The following is a 19,574-nucleotide window of genomic DNA, read 5'->3' on the forward strand; positions in this document are numbered from 1 at the left end:
TTAGTTATTTGAAGTATAATTTCTGCCCCCACCCCCCCGAATTTTATCATAAAAATAAAAACTGGAAAATCTCAATAAATTGGCAATAAAAATTGGCTTGAAGGATGAAGATAGTTGCAACTTCAAAAAATATATTTTTGTAAATGTTCATTGTTTTGGGATTTTCATTGTAAACGAGAAAGTGCCATAACCACTCTTTGTCTGACTCAGAGCTGGGCTCTCAAGTAAATATTAAGCACTTGATAGAAAACTCAAATCATGTTACAGAATGAAGAATTGTACTATAATAGGGATAAAAATGGGCAGTATTTCCAGCCTTAGTGCTTTTTTTATTTTTCAGGATCATTGAAATATCGCCCATTTTAAAAACTGCTAGTTTTGCTTTTTTAATTTGGGCGATAGCCTTACCAATGTGAAATGGGCCTTAGCGATGTACTCAGTCATGCAAGGGTGGCATCCATAGCAACGGCCGTTCTGCGCATGCGCATTTTTTTTCAGGCAAAGAACATTTCCCACATGAATTGAGAGAGAGAAAACAGGGTACCTGGTCCCGATCAATAACATTATAGAACCTTTCTTTTATTCCAACCCCTCTTGCTTTATAAAATAAAATCTGTCAGCCAACTGAGATGAACTCCATTTCCTTCCTCATGGGATGACATACCCTAGTTCTGCTTCTACTTGTACTGTGGACCGGGGTGGTGGGGAGAATCCATGATTTATTAACCCTGACATTGTAGCAAAGTACTTATTTGTAACTTTTCTCATTTTATTCTCAATTCTGCAGCATGTGATTAGTGATCAATACTGATTGAAAAATTACAGGTCCCATCACTATAAAATGCCCTTAATTTGTCCTGAACAAATAAAGATGTAATTAGATGATTGGCAAGAGTCAAAAAGGCCCTTACAATCACTCTCGAATTGATTCTCCTGACAACCTTTACTACAGATCCTCCCCGTAGTGCAACGTTATCTCCTCCTCCTCCTCCTCCTCCTCCTGATTTTTTTTTTAATGTGTAGAACAGTTCTACAAAAATCTTCACTTGCTGCAGAAAAAAAAATCTGGAGAATTGCGATTTCTAAGATAGTCCGTTCTCCACCAGTTGCTCCTAAAAAATCAGGCACAAATCACGTGGAAACTTGGGCCCATAGTGCTTACATTTTTTTCCTAACTGTTTAAGACCACGACATCTAATGTTTAAAGAAACTCTGGCCAAGATCAAAGCTTAAATAAAAAGGCAGAGATCAATTAGTACAAGTCAGAAATACTCAGCATCTGGTCTTTTTTTTTTTCCTCTTAAAAGATGATTTTTCGTCTGAATCCATGGTATCTGCATGTGCCAACATACTTCCAATAGATTGCTGGTAGATCTCGCATAGCATTAATTATATTAAGTCAGAACAAACGGTCTTTCTTACCCATTCGCACTGTCTTCATTTCAGATTCTCTCGGTCATTTTTATCGTGCTTCTTTTTCTCTCCTCTCTATCCTAGTCTGCTTCTCACTCTCTCTTTTTGCCTCTCCGGTGGGAACTGGGGGGTGGCGCAAGAGGGAGGCCAGGCTGTATTAGGTGAAGGGTGCAAGGCAAGTCATGGGAGGGACTGGTAAGGGAAACATGCAGGTGTCATGGGTGAAAGGTCCTGCCAGGGTTGGGGTTTCCTTTCAGTTACAGGACTGCACAGAGACTTTGGGGCCAAAAGTGGCAGAGTTGCATGAACGTTTGGGTCACTAGTGGGAAACGACATCTGGCCAGTATACACAGCAACAGTGGAAAGCAGCAGGAGGAAGGAAGCAGTAGAAAACATCACAAGAGGAAGAAAGTACTCTCACCTTTGCTGGATGTCCGTTCCTCTAACCCCAAAAGCTCATCTCCACCCCTACTCCTCCTTGCCAAACTTTCTCACTCCCAACTCGCAATTCTGCTTCCTTACCACCCCCGATATTCCTTCTGTCACCATTCCCATCCTATTAACTTCCATCAACAAGCCCAGCCTCACCCCTTGCCAAAAGGAAGGCAAAGCGGGTTGGTGGGAAAAACAGGGCAGTGCGCACCAAGTCTGATAAGAGCAAGTGACCAGAGTTTCAAGCCACAACAGAGATGATGGATAGATCCAGCAGTGCGGAAACAGACAGTAATAAATAAACTGTGTACAATTCTTTCTACACAGTTCTTCTCAACTATGGAAAAATATAGGACTGGGTATTAATGCTACATTCATCTCCTTCAGTTAGATTTTCAGATCAATCACTGAAAAATAAATCTCTCAATAATGATATTGCAATATGATGAACCTTACGTACCTCTTCAGCTAAAATATTCTGAAACAGTATTATTTTACAACTTACTTCTTTTTCTGTCAAACAGTGTAAGTGTAGGTTTCTCCAGTATGCAACATAAGGCAGGAGATAGTTATAATTTACAGGGTTGCAGTACAGATGAACACTCTCCGACTTTATCAACAGAATTACATCTGAAACAGAAAGGGAACAAAATACCATCAAGTTTTCAACCGTCAGTGTTTCATATCAGCAAGTCCACAAAAGAAGCCAGGATCATCTGCCAGTTAGTTAGCAATTGGAAAGGTTAATGATTATTTTGTAATGCTGCCTTTGGTAAGAAAATGGGATTGATCTTCTATGTGTACAAATCTGAAAGTTTAGCATCTTATAGCACTAGGAACCCAGAAAGTCAGTCTTATTGTAATGATTCTTAAAAAAATATATTTAAGTTGCAACATGACAACATTTGGAAGTACCTGTATAGTGAACAGTGAGGAGGAGAGTGATAACTTCAGGAACACATAGGCAGGCTGGTGAAATGGGCGGACACATGGCAGATAAAATTTAATGCAGAAAAATGTGAAATGATAAAAGTGATAGAAAGAATGAGAGGACATATAATCTAAATGGTACAATCCTAAAGGGGGTGCATGAACAGAGAGACATGGAGGTTTGTGTGCAAAAATCGTTGGGTGGCACGACAGGTTGACAAAGCAGTTAAAAAGGCTTATGGGATCCTGTGCTTCATAAATAGAGGTATATATATATATATATATAATATAGTACAAAAGTGTGGAAATTATAATGAGCCTGTATAAAACACTGGTTTGGCCCAACTGGAGTACTTTGTCCAATTATGGGCACCAAACTTAAGGATGTAAAGGCTTTAGAAAAGGGGCAGAAAAGATTTACGAGAATGATTCCAGGAATAAGGGACTTCAGTTACATTGATCGACTGGAGAAGCTGGGATTGTTCTCCTTGGAGCAAACAAGATTGAGAAGAGATTGAGAAAATCATGAGGGGTCTGGACCGAGGAGAAACTGTTCCCAGAAGAGAAGAGAACCAGAGGACACAGATTTAAGGCAATAAACCAAAGGCGAAATAAGAAAAAACTTTTTTTTTTTTTATACAGTGAGTAGTTAGTTTCTGGAATGCGTTGCCTGAAAGGGTGGTGAGGCAGACTCAATCTTATTTTTCAAAAGGCGTGGGATAAGTATATTGTAAATAGCTGGGGTCCCAGCACTGAGCACTGCGGCACCCAACTAGTCACTGCCTGCCATTCTGAAAAGGACCCGTTTATCCAGACTCTCTGCTTCCTGTCTGCCAACCAGTTCTCTATCCACGTCAGTACATTACCCCCAATACTATATGCTTAATTTTGCACACCAATCTCGTGTGGGACCTTGTCAAAAGCCTTTTGAAAGTCTAAATACACCACATCCACTGGTCTCCCTTGTCCACTCTACTAGTTACATCCTCAAAACATTCCAGAAGATTTGTCAAACATGATTTCCCTTTCATAAATCCATGTTGAATTGGACCGATCCTGTCACTGCTTTCCAAAATGTGCTGTTATTTCATCTTTAATAATTGATTCCAACATTTTCCCCACGAATGTCAGGCTAACCGGTCTATAATTACCCGTTTTCTCTCTCTCTCCTTTTTTAAAAAGTGGTGTTACATTAGCTACCCTCCAGTCCATAGGAACTGATCCAGAGTTGATAGACTGTTGGAAAATGATCACCAATGCATCCACTATTTCTAGGGCCACTTCCTTAAGTACTCTGGGATGCAGATTATCAGGCCCCGGGCCTACAATCGTATCAATTTCCCGAACACAATTTCTCACCTAATAAGGATATCCTTCAGTTCCTCCTCCTCACTACGCCCTCGTACTTCCGGAAGGTTATTTGTGTCTTCCTTCGTGAAGACAGAACTAAAGTATTTGTTCAACTGGTCTGCCATTTCTTTGTTCCCCATTATAAATTCACCTGAATCTGACTGCAAGGGACCTACGTTTGTCTTCACTAATCTTTTTCTCTTCGCATATCTATAGAAGCTTTTGCAGTCAGTTTTTATGCTCCTGGCAAGCTTCCTCTCATACTCCATTTTCTCCCTCCTAATTAAACCCTTTGTCCTCTGCTGAATTCTAAATTTCTTCCAGTCCTCAGGTTTGTTGCTTTTTCTGGCCAATTTATATGCCTTTCCCTTGGATTTAACACTATCCTTAATTTCCCTTGTTAGCCACGGTTGAGCAACCTTCCCAGTTTTATTTTTACTCCAGACAGGGATGTACAATTGTTGAAGTTCATCCATGTGATCTTTAAATGTTTGCCACTGCCTATCCACCATCAACCCTTTAAGTATCATTCGCCAGTCTATTCTAGCCAATTCACGTGGCATACCATCGAAGTTACCTTTCCTTAAGTTCAGGACCCTAGTCTCTGAATTAACTGTGTCACTCTCCATCTTAATAAAGAATTCTACCATATTATGGTCACTCTTCTCCAAGGGGCCTCGCACAACAAGATTGCTAATTAGTCCTTTCTGATTACACATCACCCAGTCTAGGATGGCCAGCCCTCCAGTTGGTTCCTCAACATATTGGGTCCAGAAAACCATCCCTAATACACTCCAGGAAATCCTCCTCCATCGTATTGCGACCAGTTTGGTTAGCCCAATCTATATGTAGATTAAACTGCTGTACCTTTATTGCATGCATCCTTAATTTCTTGCTTGATACTGTCCCCAACCTCACTACTACTGTTTGGTGTTCTGTACACAACTCCCACTAGCGTTTTCTGCCATTTGGTATTCTGCAGCTCTACCCATAAAGATTCCACATCATCCAAGCTAATGTCCTTCCTGACTTTCCTCTTTAACCAGCAATCTACCCTACCTCCTTTTCCTTTCTGGTCAGAGGCTGGGTTTTCTGCAGCAAGTGACTCACTCCCCAAAACCTCTCCATCAACAAGGCACAAGATAGTTCTGTGAAGAAATACTCCCCACTTGCTTGAATGGATGAATAGCCATCTCATTTTTATCTCCCAGAATTGGTGCCATTTAATCAGGAGCTCGGCATGACAGGCTCACCTGCATGCTACCCATCTGCAATGCAGAATTTGTGAAACTGGCCCTAAAGTAAGACACAGCTAAGGATTGTGGCCTTTGATTAAAAAGTTGATTTACCCAGTGCACTTCCAGCTCCTGTCTTACACCAATGTTAGATACCAGCTGATCACCTCAAGAGCCAGGATGAACCTCCTGTCTGCTGCCTGTAAGGTCCTATGTGGAATGAGTCATGCCAGTCTCAATCCAGTTCCCAGTTGTGTCAAAGCACAAAACTCCTCCTGAATGGAAAGTTTGTACCGAGAGGCCACAGGCTGTTTGTGTGGAAGACGCAACACTGGTGCAGTTGGGGTTCTGTGACAGTGAGGGAAATCTAGAACTAGGAGGCATAGGCTCAGAAAAAGGGGTCACCCATTTAAAATGGAACTGAGGAAGAATTTCCCCAGAGAGCTGTGGAGGCTGGGTCATTGAATAATTTTAAGGTGGAGATAGATAGATTTTTGAAGGCAAGTGTTATGGGGAGAGGGCAGGGAAGTGGAGTTGAGGCCAAGATCAGATCAGCCATGATCTTATTGAATGGCAGAGCAGGCTCTTGCTCCTATTTCCTCAATAAATCCAGTATGAGTTTTTATGGGTTATCATCTGTTTTTTTGCCTCTCCCAGGAGATGGCGTGGCTCCAGTTGAGGGCGTAGTATAGAATGTTGTGGTGCAAGGGGTGCCACAGTTGTGTGAGGTGGACTTGTTCAGCCAGGTGCTCTTTACCTTCCGTCATTGTTCATAGTTTTACATGTAACCTTCAGGGCTGCTGACCGAGGGCCGTGTGGCTCTTTGTCGGCCAGCCCAAACACGAATGGGGTGTTCCAATCTCCCAAACTGGACATCCCTCGCCTTAATTGGGGACAATATTGGGGAAAAAGTTGGTACAGGCAACTCTCGGTTATCCGGGTCCCTCGGGGATTGGGCTATGCCGGGTAAATGATTCTCCATAAGAGCGAGTTGACATTACAGTTAATGCTTACAGTTCTGCAGGAGTGCTCTAACCAATAGCTGTAGCGTATCTTCTAATACTTGAATTCTAGTTCTCTAGATCTAAAGACCATTAGGCTTGTTGATTACTTCCTGTAACTATTTGTGACATTTCAATGAATTATGAGGGGCAGTGGAACTGCGTGGGAGCTCAGGCAAGGCAGAGCGCTTAAAAGCAGCGCGGCAAGTGCAGGCTCGACAGAGGCAGTGGACCTGTGCGCGAGCAGCAGCGGGAGCTGAGGCAAGGCAGAGCGCTTATAAGCAAGGTTCAACAGACAACATTCAAGAGGAACATCAGAGTTTCAAAGTGACGTCTCACACACACGGAATTTTAAATGCCGTTACAATGGTTTCCCATTGCATCAGTGTGCAGATAATCGAGAGTTGCCTGTATTAAAAAAAAAATCACAAAAGGCAGTCTTTCAGGTTGAATAATTAAGTCATTTACTCTGATTATATATTTACCATCGAGCACTTCTTCCGGCAAATCAGTCATGTCAGAATCAATGTTTGTCAGGTTATACAGATCAAACAGTAGATAATTTGCCAGTTCTCTGCAGCCCTCATTATATCTGCTATCAATACCTGCAAAAGAAAACACAAGTTACTTGGAAACCACACAAAGAAAACTTGTCAAATGTGCAATATGTAAAATTGCTCCTTCAAACTATTTACGGTCATAAATGTCACGAGATATTGCTCTTAATACATATTCACGACCTGGACTTGGGTACAGGAAGCATAATTTTAAAGTTCGCAGATGATGCAAAGCTTGAAAATGTGTTCAACATTGAGGAGAATAGCAGCAGACTTCAGGAGGACAGCCCGGTGAGATGGGCAGACACAAGGGCAGATGAACTGTAATGCAGAGAAGTGTGAGGTGATGCATTTTTGAAGGAAGAATGAGGAGAGGCAATACAAACTAAATGGTAACATTTTAAAGGGGCTGTAACTGTCGGAACAGACCTGGGAGATCACATACACAAATCCTTGAAGGTGGCAGGACAAGTTGATGAGGCCATTAAAAAAACGTGTGCCTGTGTATTAATCATGTTGTAGCTTTCCCCAGCAACAAAAGAGTTGTAGCTTTCCCCATACTGCTGTGAAACAATAACGAGATCTATCTAAACAAGTCAAGCAGAAATTCACAGATGACCGAGACCTGAAGACCATAGAAATATAAACAAAATCTCAATTTTGTGCAGACTTCAAGCCATTAAATAAAACCTCAGCACAACTTCCATTTCAAAAGGAGGCTTTTTTGCATCACTGAGGGGTAAAATGATGGTTGCAGTAGAGTGGTAGCTTTAGAACTGCCTGATGCCGACTTGCTTTTCGTGGGCAGAGTCAGTCAGCTGGGCGCAGAAAACGAGGAATGACCACAAGTTCAGATACTGGTCATGGGAGAAACCGTTCTGGTCAAAAGGCACACCAATTACTGCTTAGGGAAGAATTTAAGATCCATCATGGAGGACCAGGGGAGAAAATTATATCATTATCCACAATTCCCATGCTAGTGCTCACATTGAGTCAGAGGTATTACAATAACATGGGTGTTTAATGGTAAATACTATTACCAGCGACAGTGACTTATCACCATTGGGGTGAAACAAGAATTTGGAGCACTGAGGGTTCAGGCATGGTGTGGATGCAGTAGTACTTTGAGGTGGCCCAGTGCATAGGAGAAGAAAGATAGAGGGATCGGGAAAAATGGCAGTGAGGTTCTGTGAACTGAGGAATGTTCTAGAATCTGGGAAAATTGGGGAAGGAGATCTCGGGGTCTTGTATTGTACCCACCTACCTATACTTTTTCCACTGTAGCAGTTTCTGTCTTTAAACCTTTGCGTTAAAGCATTTAAGAGTAAACTTATTAAAATTAATGGAGAGAAAATGGGCTGTGTGCGCAACTCCCTAAAAGATGTGAAAAGTTACCATTTAGTGAGTTGGTCAATATACAATGGTTAACATAAATAGACAAAACTAATTTACCTAATTTCCAAGATGAAGTCTCAGAAGATAAACATAGAAAATAGGTGCAGGAGTAGGCCATTCGGCCCTTCGAGCCTGCACTGCCATTCAATGAGTTCATGGCTGAACATGAAACTTCAGTACCCCATTCCTGCTTTCTCGCCATACCCCTTGATCCCCCTAGTAGTAAGGACTACATCTAACTTCTTTTTGAATATATTTAGTGAATTGGCCTCAACTACTTTCTGTGGTAGAGAATTCCACAGGTTCACCACTCTCTGGGTGAAGAAGTTTCTCCTCATCTCGGTCCTAAATGGCTTACCCCTTATCCATAGACTGTGACCCCTGGTTCTGGACTTCCCCAACATTGGGAACATTCTAAGACTTTGAAAACTCAATGCACAAATGAATAATGAAACAAGTGACTAAAAATGAGTTTTCTTTCCTGATTGCCAAAGAAACAATGATCGTAAATATGCAAGTTACAATAGCAGACAGCATTTGTGATATAATGCATTGAGAATCTAAAGTACAATTTCTTTCAAAGTCTTTTAAATGGCAAAGAATCTCAAATTCTCATAGGACAAGGTTTCTGCCCTTCAACTTTTGTTGATGCACAGAATGCATGAAAAGTTTACAAATTGCACAAATGCAGACAGAGTTCGCAGAAGAGATTTAATGTCTGCTCCCAATTGTTGAGGTACAACTACCCAGGCTTTTTAAGACAGTCAGGCATTGAAGTTACAACTTTAATGAAGGAATTAAGGGAAAATAGATGGGTAAATTTAAACATATAATTTATTTGTGTGTTTGATTTTTAAAATCTTGCTTAAAATCATGACGTTGTAAAATAGAAATGTCGGGCCCAAGTTTCGGCCTCAGTTGCTCCTGATTTTTTGGAGCAACTGGTGTAGAACGGAATATCTTAGAAAATCAAATTCTCGGCATTTAGTTTGCTCCAGTTCTAGTCAGTTAGAACAGTTTCACTTTGGAACAGAATTTTTTTTTCAAAAGGGGGCGTATCCAGCCACTTATGCCGGTTTTCAAAGTTTTGGCAGTGAAAACTTACTCCAAACTAACTTAGAATGGAGTAAGTGAAGATTTTTGTACGCTCAAAAAAACCTTGTCTACACTTTAGAAAATCAGGCGTAGGTTACAAATCAGACGTAGGAAATGGGGGGGGTTGTTTAAAGGGAAGTTTACAAACATTAAACACTTCAGTTTTACAAATAAAGAGCCATCATCAATAATAAATGATAAAAACATCAATAAATCAACCTTAAATCAATTTAAAAAAAATGAATAAGAAATAATTTTTTTTTTAAATCAATAAATAAAACAGTTTCTGCTTACCGACTGCAGCACCGGGAGCACCCCCCCACCACCCAGTGTGTCTCTATCTGTCTGTCTGTGTGTATCTCTCTCTGTCTGTCTGTGTCTGTGTTTCTGACAGCGAGGGGAGGGGGAGAGGGGGTAGAGAGTGAGAGGTGGGCGGGGCGGGGGCGGGGGAAGGAGAGGGGCGGGGGCGGGGGAAGGAGAGGGGCGGGGGCGGGGGAAGGAGAGGGGCGGGGGCGGGGGAAGGAGAAGGTTGGGGGCGGGGGAAGGAGAAGAGGGGGGCGGGGTCCCCAGCACCAGATTTACAGGTAGGTGGCGTTGGGTCGAGTCGGGTCCGGGATCGAGAGCGTGGGTCGGGTCGGGGGGGGGGGGGGGGGGGGGAGAGGGAGGGTCAGGTTGGGTCCGAAGGGGGGGGGGGGGGGGGGGGAAGAGGAGAAGGGGGGCCGGGTCGGGGGGGGGGATGGTGGGATGGAGGGATGTTCGGGTCGCCGGGGACGGGAGGGGAGAGGGATGTCAGGTCGGGTGTGGGGGGAGCGCGGGTCGGGTCGGGTCTGGGGGGGGGGGGGACGGGAGTCGGGTCGGGAGGAAGCAGGAGCTGGGCGTGGGAGGCAGCCTTATGCACGCAGCCCCAGTGAGGCCATGCAGCCAGGGCTAGGGGCTGCGTGCTTTGGGCCCCTCCCTCACAGTTTTGGCCGCCAGGAGCTACTGCACATGCGTGCCCACCGAGGCGCGCATATGCACAGGTCCCGGCACGGTTTTCAGCGCAGGGACATAGCTCCGCCCCCTACAGCTAGTGCTGCGCCGCGCCCGACTCCAGAGGACCTACAGGGAGCCGGAGAATCTTTAAGTTTTTTTTTATGCGCACTTTGTGGAGCGAAAAACGGACGTCCAGGTCGGGGCTGCGCCGTTCTAGGCGCGGCCCGAAACTTGGGCCCGTCATTTCCAGGAAAAATGGCAGACTATTTTTTCCCCTCAAATCATAGTGATTCAATTGAATCATCCCACTGCCCTGCACCCCCCCAACCCCCCCCCCCCCCCCCTCACAACAAATCAGTGTACACTGAAACTGAATATAAAATAAGCTAACAAATGCCAATTCTATGTGCAAAATACCAAGAAGCAAATCCAGAATAGTGAACCCAATAGCACCGGAAAAAACAAAATACTGTAGCAGCACAACAGAGAGCGGAGGGTTGCATGCAGGGTCGGGGGAGGGGGTAGTGGCAGAAACAGCTCTGAGGATTAACCTGACTCCAAGAAACCTGGCAGACTGCCAAAAACAAGGCCGCAAACCAGTCAGCTTAAAAAGACAAGCACAATACAAACAATGCAACAGGCACTCAAACTGATGCCTTGAATTGGCCTCTATGGAAAATAAAAATAGACTGGGACGAGGTTTAACAGATAGAAAGGACAGTTGTGAAGACCTAAGCTGGAAAAGTGAGCTACAAAAGTTTCACGAAAGTCATTGACTTAAACAGAGAGGGGGAAATTGAACTAAGAAAATGGTGAATAGTTGCTCTAAAGTTAATTATCTCGGAAAAAAGTTTGGAATATTGCCAATGTACTGGAGCTGTGAAGCGTGTCTAAATAATGCTTCATCTTCTGGAGCATATGAAGCCCCATCTCGTTGTAGAAGGATAAGAGCATCACTTCTGAGTTCCCCTCAGTCATACACCATCCCAACTTTGATGTACAGGTACGATGTCCGAAATCTGGAATCCTCGGGACAGAGTCCGTTCTGGTTTTTGGGTCTTTCCGGATTTCAGACAAGAAAATCAATTGTCTGAAATCCGGAATCCTCGATCGAATCCGTACCGGGTTGAGCGGCGAGATCCGAAATCTGGTAAAACCCAAAATCTAGCACGAATTTGGTCGAGGATTCCGGATTTCAGACTTGGATTTTCATGTCTGAAATTTGGGTTTTGCCTCAAAAATGTCCAGTTTTCGGAGTTCCGGATTGATGTTCCTTCATTATCACTGGATTGGTATTCTGGAATTCCATAACCAACACCATTTGCAAGAGTACCATTAGCACAAAGACAACAGGAGAAGGAATAGACAAGTGTGGATGGGAACTTATTTTCACCTAGAAGGTGGAACTCACTGCCTGAACGGGTGGTAGAGGCAGAAACCCTAATCACGTTTAAAAAGTACCTGGATATGCACTTGAAGTGCCGTAACCGACAGAGCTACAGACCAAGAGTTGGAAGGTGGGATTAGGTTGAATTGCTCTTTTTCTGTCGGCACAGATACGATGGGCCGAATGGCTCTAAGTTTCTATGCTTCTAGAAAGCCCAGCACCAACCTCAGAGGGAAGATGAGATGAGCAACAATTGAGGCCCTGTCAATGTCACCTGCATCTTGATTACAAATAAAAAGTGCACTTAATGGGAAATTCTATCAACGCGCCACCTAAAACAGACAGAAATGATAATGCCCAAATAACGAGTGCACAGTAAATTCAGTATGTTGTGTATAGATGTGGAACAGACTCGAGAAGATATTTGATATGGCATAATTTGATACCTTTAAAAAGGAGCTGAACTGACATATACTGAGTAGGCAAATTGAGGATTACTAGCTTAACAGTTTATCTGGGGAGGGAGAAGGTATTCCATAAATTAGGAGATCAGCAGGTGTTTGGGAAATGTCCATGATACAATAATCATATATGGGCTCAGGCTTAGTGAGCCAAATGTCCTATTTCACTGTGGATTTCTTGTGATTGATTGTTCTAAGGTAACACAGGAGAGCAGGGGAATGGGACTGACTGAATTGCTCAAAGTAGCCGGCATGGACTCAATGGGCCGAATGGCCTCCTTCTGTGCCGTAATGACTCTAATGGATCTGCTACTGTTTCCCCAGAGAGGAACCTTCTAATACACAAACCCATTAACTTTTATTACAGTACCAACTCCAAAGTACTCCATTAATCTATATCATTAAAAATGTAAGGAAATATCCAAGACATAGATATAATGATAATTGATTCCGGTCTCTTTCTCCATTTGGAAAACCGCCATTTCAGGGTTCTTGCACAAGGACATTGCTCCAATGACGGGTTACAGGAATATCATTGGCATAGGAAATTAGCAACTGGGATCAGCATAAATGGTTATCCAGAGACACGTGAACAAAGTTAAGAATTAATACACGGCAATTTTTGCTACCTATACATTCATCTAGCACAGATCCTGAAGGTAGCAGGCCAGGTAGATAAGGTGAAGACATAAGGAATAATTGCCTTTATTAGCCAAGGCATAGAATACAAGAGCAGGGAGGTTATTCTTGAACTGTCGGCCACAGCTTGAGGAAGCTGAGGGGAGACCTAATTGAGGTGTATAAAATTATGAGGGGCCAAGAGTGGATAGGAAGGACCTATTTCCCTTAGCAGAGGGTTTAACAACAAGGGGGCATAGAATTAAAGTAATTGGTAGGAGATTTAGAGGGGATTTGAGGGGAAATTTCTTCACGCAGAGGGTGGTGGGGGTCTGGAACTCACTGCCAGAAAGGGTGGTAGAGGCAGAAACCTTCACCACATTTAAAAAGTGCTTGGATGTACACTTGAAGTGCTGTATCCTGAAAGGCTACAGATCAAGAGCTGGAAAGTGGGATTAGGCTGGTTAGCTCTTTGTCGGCCGACACAGACACGATGGGCCGAAATGGTTCCTTCCCTGCTGTAAATTTCTATGATTATCTTTCACAGCTTGGTGCATCAAGTTGACATCCAGACTCATCCCAAATGCTAATTTCTAGTTTTCTTAGAGCCATTCATGACCTATGCATTGAAGTATGCATTGAAGAGGTAACAAAGCAGTAAGAAATCAATAATAAAAATTATCTGTTCTACAAAATAGAACAGCTTTCCATCATTTTTTTCAATCAGAAATGAATGGTGGAAAAGGGCAAGATTTTTATACTGGTAAACCCAAACAAGTGCTTTTACTTAACCATAAAGTTACCTTCTCTTAACATATTCATGACCAAAGAAAGTGAACAGTTAAGGCAACTTACTGGGCAAGTAAATAGCTACATCATTGTGATCAAAGTTTACATACAAGAACTCCAAGACCCTAAACATACCCAGAATGCAGAGAATTCCATCAGATTTTGGCTTGTTGCTGTAATTCAGGATGGCTTGAACTTGACGAAGACGACTGCAGCTACAGAACAGAACAGAAACATAGTTACACAGAAATAACCGGTCTTGGTAGTGTCCCCTAACCTGCACAAAGCAGAAAGAATCCACATCCTTATAATATCTTGCACAGCAAGTAGTACTTTTCACTCCATATTTTCTAGTATTTATTTATCAGTCACAAAAATTATAGAAAAGGCTTAGGGACACACTGTCAGAGGGCAGACTATGTGCACACCTTAACATAAAAATCAAGCTTTGAAAGCTGTCAGTAATCTAAAAAGGTAGACATTTACTGGGAGTAATCTATCCATTGTCGACCAAGAATTACGAGAGGTGAGGAATTGACATTTTATTATATAACACAAGTGTAGAGTGTTAATATATTCAAAAGCATTTCTGTAGAATTTGTTTTCTAACATCGTAGACTTGCTTATCACCAGCAATGTAAACTCTGTATAAGTATTAGAAGCGTAATTTTATATTGCAATCTATCGTAGCTATAACAACTTACCCTACCATAAAGTATATGGCCAACCTAATCATTAATATTTTAATGTTACGCCCGGGGCTATAACCTGAATTCAATTATTATTAAACCTCACTGATGCCACCATTGCTGGAAGCGCCCCATTATTAGTTCTGTAAATTTCACTTGGAGAGTGGGGGAGAAAATTTGTAGACACTCGCCCATCATGCCCTGCTCTGTGTTAACCAACTTGCAGTAATTGCAACACAACAGTTTTTGTGAATGTTCTCTTTACTACTGCATGCAAATAACCAAGCTGGGAAAATATTCGGTGACAGGAATTTGGCTGCCAGTTAATGATAAGAGGCATCAGAACCAGCTCAGGGGAAAATCAGGGAACCTCCTCGTGGGACTGCTCCTGGGCCTAGCCAAAGTGGCCATTAACAGGTCCAGGCAGCAGGCGGTTGTGGGGTCGTTCGGCCCGACTGCCCGCCTCTCTTTGATGCTACATTTGCGCCCAGGTGTGCCTGGAGATGGAGCATGCAGTATTCACCAGTGGGCACTGGAGGGACTGGAATAGAAACATAGAAAATAGGTGCAGGAGCAGGCCATTCAGCCCTTCTAGCCTGCACCGCCATTCAATGAGTTCATGGCTGAACATGAAACTTCAGTACCCCCTTCCTGCTTTCTAGCCATACCCCTTGATCCCCCGAGTAGTAAGGACTTCATCTAACTTCCTTTTGAATATATTTAGTGAATTGGCCCCAACCACTTTCTGTGGCAGAGAATTCCACAGGTTCACCACTCTCTGGGTGAAGAAGTCTCTCCTCATCTCGGTCCTAAATGGCTTACCCCTTATCCTTAGACTGTGACCCCTGGTTCTGGACTACCCCAACATTGGGAACATTCTTCCTGCATCTAACCTGTCTAAACCAGTCAGAATTTTAAATGTTTCTATGAGATCCCCTCTCATTCTTCTGAACTCCAGTGAATACAAGCCCAGTTGATCCAGTCTTTCTTGATAGGTCAGTCCCACCATCCCGGGAATCAGTCTGGTGAATCTTTGCTGCACTCCCTCAATAGCAAGAATGTCCTTCCTCAAGTTAGGAGACCAAAATTGTACACAATACTCCAGGTGTGGCCTCACCAAGGCCCTGTACAACTGTAGCAACACCTCCCTGCCCCTGTACTCAAATCCTCTCGCTGTGAAGGCCAACATGCCATTTGCTTTCTTAACCGCCTGCTGTACCTGCATGCCAACCTTCAATGACTGATGTACCATGACACCCAGGTCTCGTTGCACCTCCCCTTTTCCTAATCTGTCACCATTCAGATAATAGTCTGTCTCTCTGTTTTTAGCAGCAAAGTGGATAACCTCACATTTATCCACATTATACTTCATCTGCCATGCATTTGCCCACTCACCTAACCTATCCAAGTCGCTCTGCAGCCTCATAGCATCCTCCTCGCAGCTCACACTGCCACCCAACTTAGTGTCATCCGCAAATTTGGAGATACTACATTTAATCCCCTCGTCTAAATCATTAATGTACAATGTAAACAGCTGGGGCCCCAGCACATAACCTTGCGGTACCCCACTAGTCACTGCCTGCCACTGTACCCATTTACTCCTACTCTTTGCTTCCTGTCTGACAACCAGTTCTCAATCCACGTCAGCACACTACCCCCAGTTCCATGTGCTTTAACTTTGCACATTAATCTCGTGTGGGACCTTGTCGAAAGCCTTCTGAAAGTCCAAATATACCACATCAACTGGTTCTCCTTTGTCCACTTTACTGGAAACATCCTCAAAAAATTCCAGAAGATTTGTCAAGCATGATTTCCCTTCACAAATCCATGCTGACTTGGACCTATCATGTCACCATTTTCCAAATGCGCTGCTATGACATCCTTAATAATTGATTCCATCATTTTACCCACTACTGAGGTCAGGCTGACTGGTCTATAATTCCCTGTTTTCTCTCTCCCTCCTTTTTTAAAAAGTGGGGTTACATTGGCTACCCTCCACTCCATAGGAACTGATCCAGAGTCAATGGAATGTTGGAAAATGACTGTCAATGCATCCGCTATTTCCAAGGCCACCTCCTTAAGTACTCTGGGATGCAGTCCATCAGGCCCTGGGGATTTATCGGCCTTCAATCCCATCAATTTCCCCAACACAATTTCCCGACTAATAAAGATTTCCCTCGGTTCCTCCTCCCTACTAGACCCTCTGACCCCTTTTATGATGCATCATCACAACCGGAAATAGAATTTTACTTTAATTTGTTATAGTTCCTTTAAACTTTTTTTTCTTTATTTACAAGTTTTATTGGTTGTACCCTATTAAAAAAGGGTGCACATGGCAATTGCCAGCATTTAAAAAGTCAGCTCAGGGGCAAAGTTATGCCTGGGCTGTGATCACTGGTGGTTTGAAACAAGTCACTTCCAGATAATTACAGCAGCAACTTTTTTTTCGACAGCACCTCCCAAGCCCATGACCTCTGCTACCTAGAAGGACAAGGGCAGCAGGCGCACGGGACCACCTCCATCTGAAAGTTCCCTCCAAGTCACATAACATCCTGACTTGGAAATATATCGCCGTTCCTTCATCATCGCTGGGTCAAAATCCTGGAACTCCCTCCCCAAGAGCACTGTGGGAGCACCTTCACAAGGACGGCAGCGGTTCAAGGCAGTGGCTCACAGCCACTTTTTCAAGGGCAGTTAGGGATGGGCAATAAACACTGGCCTTGCCAGCGACACCCACATCCCAAGAACGAACAAAAAGAGTCAAATAATTAAAAACCAAATGTGTCAGTTTGCACATAACTAGGTCAATTAAACTGCAATGTGATACATAAACAGATCCTCTATTCTTGGAGGTATTGACTGAAGGACAAATGTTGGCTCGGACACCAGCAGAATCCTATTTCTGTTCTTCAAACAGGGCCATTAAATCTTTTACATCCTACTGAACAGGCAGAGCCTTGGATTAACATCTCATCTGTATGTGGCGCCTCCAGTAATGCCCAGAGCACTGCACTGAAGTAACAGTCTCGATTGTGTGTAAAATCCTGGAGTGGGGCTTGAACCCACATCCTTCTGACTAGCATGCAAGTACTATTACTGGGACAAGAGTTTCTGTACTTCTGCACTCAGTGGCTCCACAGGAGCCCGTGTAATTTTCAAATAGTTCATGGATGTCTATTCCCATCCCCTCCCAAACAAAACCACACAAGCCCACATTCTGGACTTTAAAACAACTATTTCTACTGCTGTAGCATTGAGTGTGTAATGAATTCGCAACCACTAAATAAAGTGCACAACCAACAATGTTTTCCAAAGATGCGAGGAATGCTATTCTCTAATATGCAGTTGAAGTAAAACCTGATACCAATGCAATTTAAAATAACATGATACTCTAGCATTTCAGATCAACTGAACTGCCTGCCACCCCTAAAACAACAACTACATAGATGGTGTAGAAAAACAGATGGTTATCCAGCTAAATGAGTTAATAATAGTAGGTGAACCTCACAGATCAGAAAAAGTGCCAGATTAGATCCAGAGTCTGTGCTTATTTAACCAATTGATTGCAGCCGGAGCGACATGGAGGGCCTTGCATTGGCTTAGCACCCCTGAATTGAGAGGAGGCAAAAGAATGTCAGCCAGGATTCGCACTCCTGCTGGAACGGCATTTGTGTACGTCAGGCGAGAACAGGATTGAAGTCAGCTGTCAGTTCCTGCAGTCAGATAGACTGCCGGCTGCTTGAGCAGTTAACTGACATCCGTGAAGTAAGAACCCATAAAAGAAATCCAGAAGTACAGACAGAAATAAGAAAGGAGAGAGAATATTTTCAAGGGTAAAGCACACATCCCCAGATTAGAAAGTAAATTAAAACTTGCATTTACATAGTACCTTTCAAGTCCTTAGGACAACCCAAAGCACTTCAAGTATAGTCACTGTTGTTATGCAAGGAAGATGCAGTTGCATTGAACGGTCCCATTACAGCAAAGGAATTGACCAGTTAATTTATTTTGGTTGTGTTGAATGAGATATAACAGGAGAACTTCCCTGCTCTTCTTCAGACAGATATCAGTAATGAATAGCTCAAGCATCATCGTAATCGATCATTTGTTATGATGCAACATTCCAGCCTACTCGTCCAAATGATCTACATTCATTTCAATATTTCATACTCAAATCTGATTTTTTTTTTAAACTTGTGATATCAGGATTGCCCTAATGTAAAAACCTTGTTAATATTAAAGATATTGTATTAAATAAAATTTAGGAACTCCAATAACAAATGTTAGGCAAGCTTTCAAAACCCAGTATTCTTCATATATGTTGACAAGTTTGAACTTTTCAATTTTTGTCAGAAAAGTTAAGTTTTGGAACATCACTTAAAACTGTCACTTCTCCGAGAAGAATTTCTAATTAGAACAATGGAAAGAAACGGTGTCGGCCATGGCTCAGTGGGTGGTACATTGTCTGAGTCAGGAGGTTGTGGGTTCAAGTCCCACTGCAGGGACTTCAACACAAAAAACCTAGGCTGACACTCCAGTACAGTGCTGAGGGAGCGCTGCACTGTAGGAGGTGTCATCTTTCGGCTGAGACGTTAAACCGAAACCCCGTCTGCTCAGGGTAAAAGATCCCATGGTACTATTTTGAAGAGCAGGGCAGTTATCCCTGGTGTCCCAGATAATATTTGTCCCTCAAATCGACATAACAAAACACATTATCTGATCATTATCACATTGGTGTTTGTGGGAGCTTGCTGTGTGTAAATTGCCTACCACGTTTCTCACATTACAACAGTGACTATGCTTAAAAATATTACTTCATTGGCTGTAAAGCACATTGAGACCTCTGGTGGTCGTAAAAGACACTATATAAATGCAAGTCTTGCTTTTTTCTTTTTAATCACTGCCTATCGGCTATGATTTCTAGATCACGACTGCTTTACTATTCAGCAAATTGATAGATGTGACAAAAAAAAAATGAGTGAACATTATAGAAGTTATATAAACCAAGTAGAAAGCAATGACACCATTTCTTTCATTGTATGCTGACATCAGGAAGAGATTTATTTGTATAATTTTCACATATAGGGCCAAAAATACTACTGCAGTCTTCAATAAGTCAAATACCCAGCTTAGATCATCTTTTGTGGCAGACGTATTCCACGAGACATGCATGCTTGCATGAAACAGTGCCAAAGATCCTTTGGGAACATTCCACCACAACACTTAGAAACAAGCACATTATGGGCCCAA

At 42.8% G+C, this 19,574-nt stretch overlaps 1 protein-coding gene across 2 annotated transcripts in view; it reads right to left on the reverse strand.

Moving 5' to 3' along the window:
• The window catches only part of dnaaf9 (dynein axonemal assembly factor 9), a 188,772-nt gene that overhangs the window by 143,032 nt on the left and 26,166 nt on the right, over positions 1-19,574 (reverse strand). For both annotated transcript variants that reach the window (XM_070866808.1, XM_070866807.1), the window contains exons 2-4: positions 13,771-13,850; positions 6,847-6,966; positions 2,351-2,475 (exon numbers count right to left, since the gene is read on the reverse strand). In XM_070866808.1, the coding sequence (XP_070722909.1) occupies positions 2,351-2,475; positions 6,847-6,966; positions 13,771-13,850 (325 nt within the window). The remainder of the gene's footprint in view (positions 1-2,350; positions 2,476-6,846; positions 6,967-13,770; positions 13,851-19,574) is intronic.

This window comes from Pristiophorus japonicus, chromosome 2 (genome assembly GCF_044704955.1).
Source record: "Pristiophorus japonicus isolate sPriJap1 chromosome 2, sPriJap1.hap1, whole genome shotgun sequence".
NCBI classification, from domain to species: domain Eukaryota; kingdom Metazoa; phylum Chordata; class Chondrichthyes; family Pristiophoridae; genus Pristiophorus; species Pristiophorus japonicus.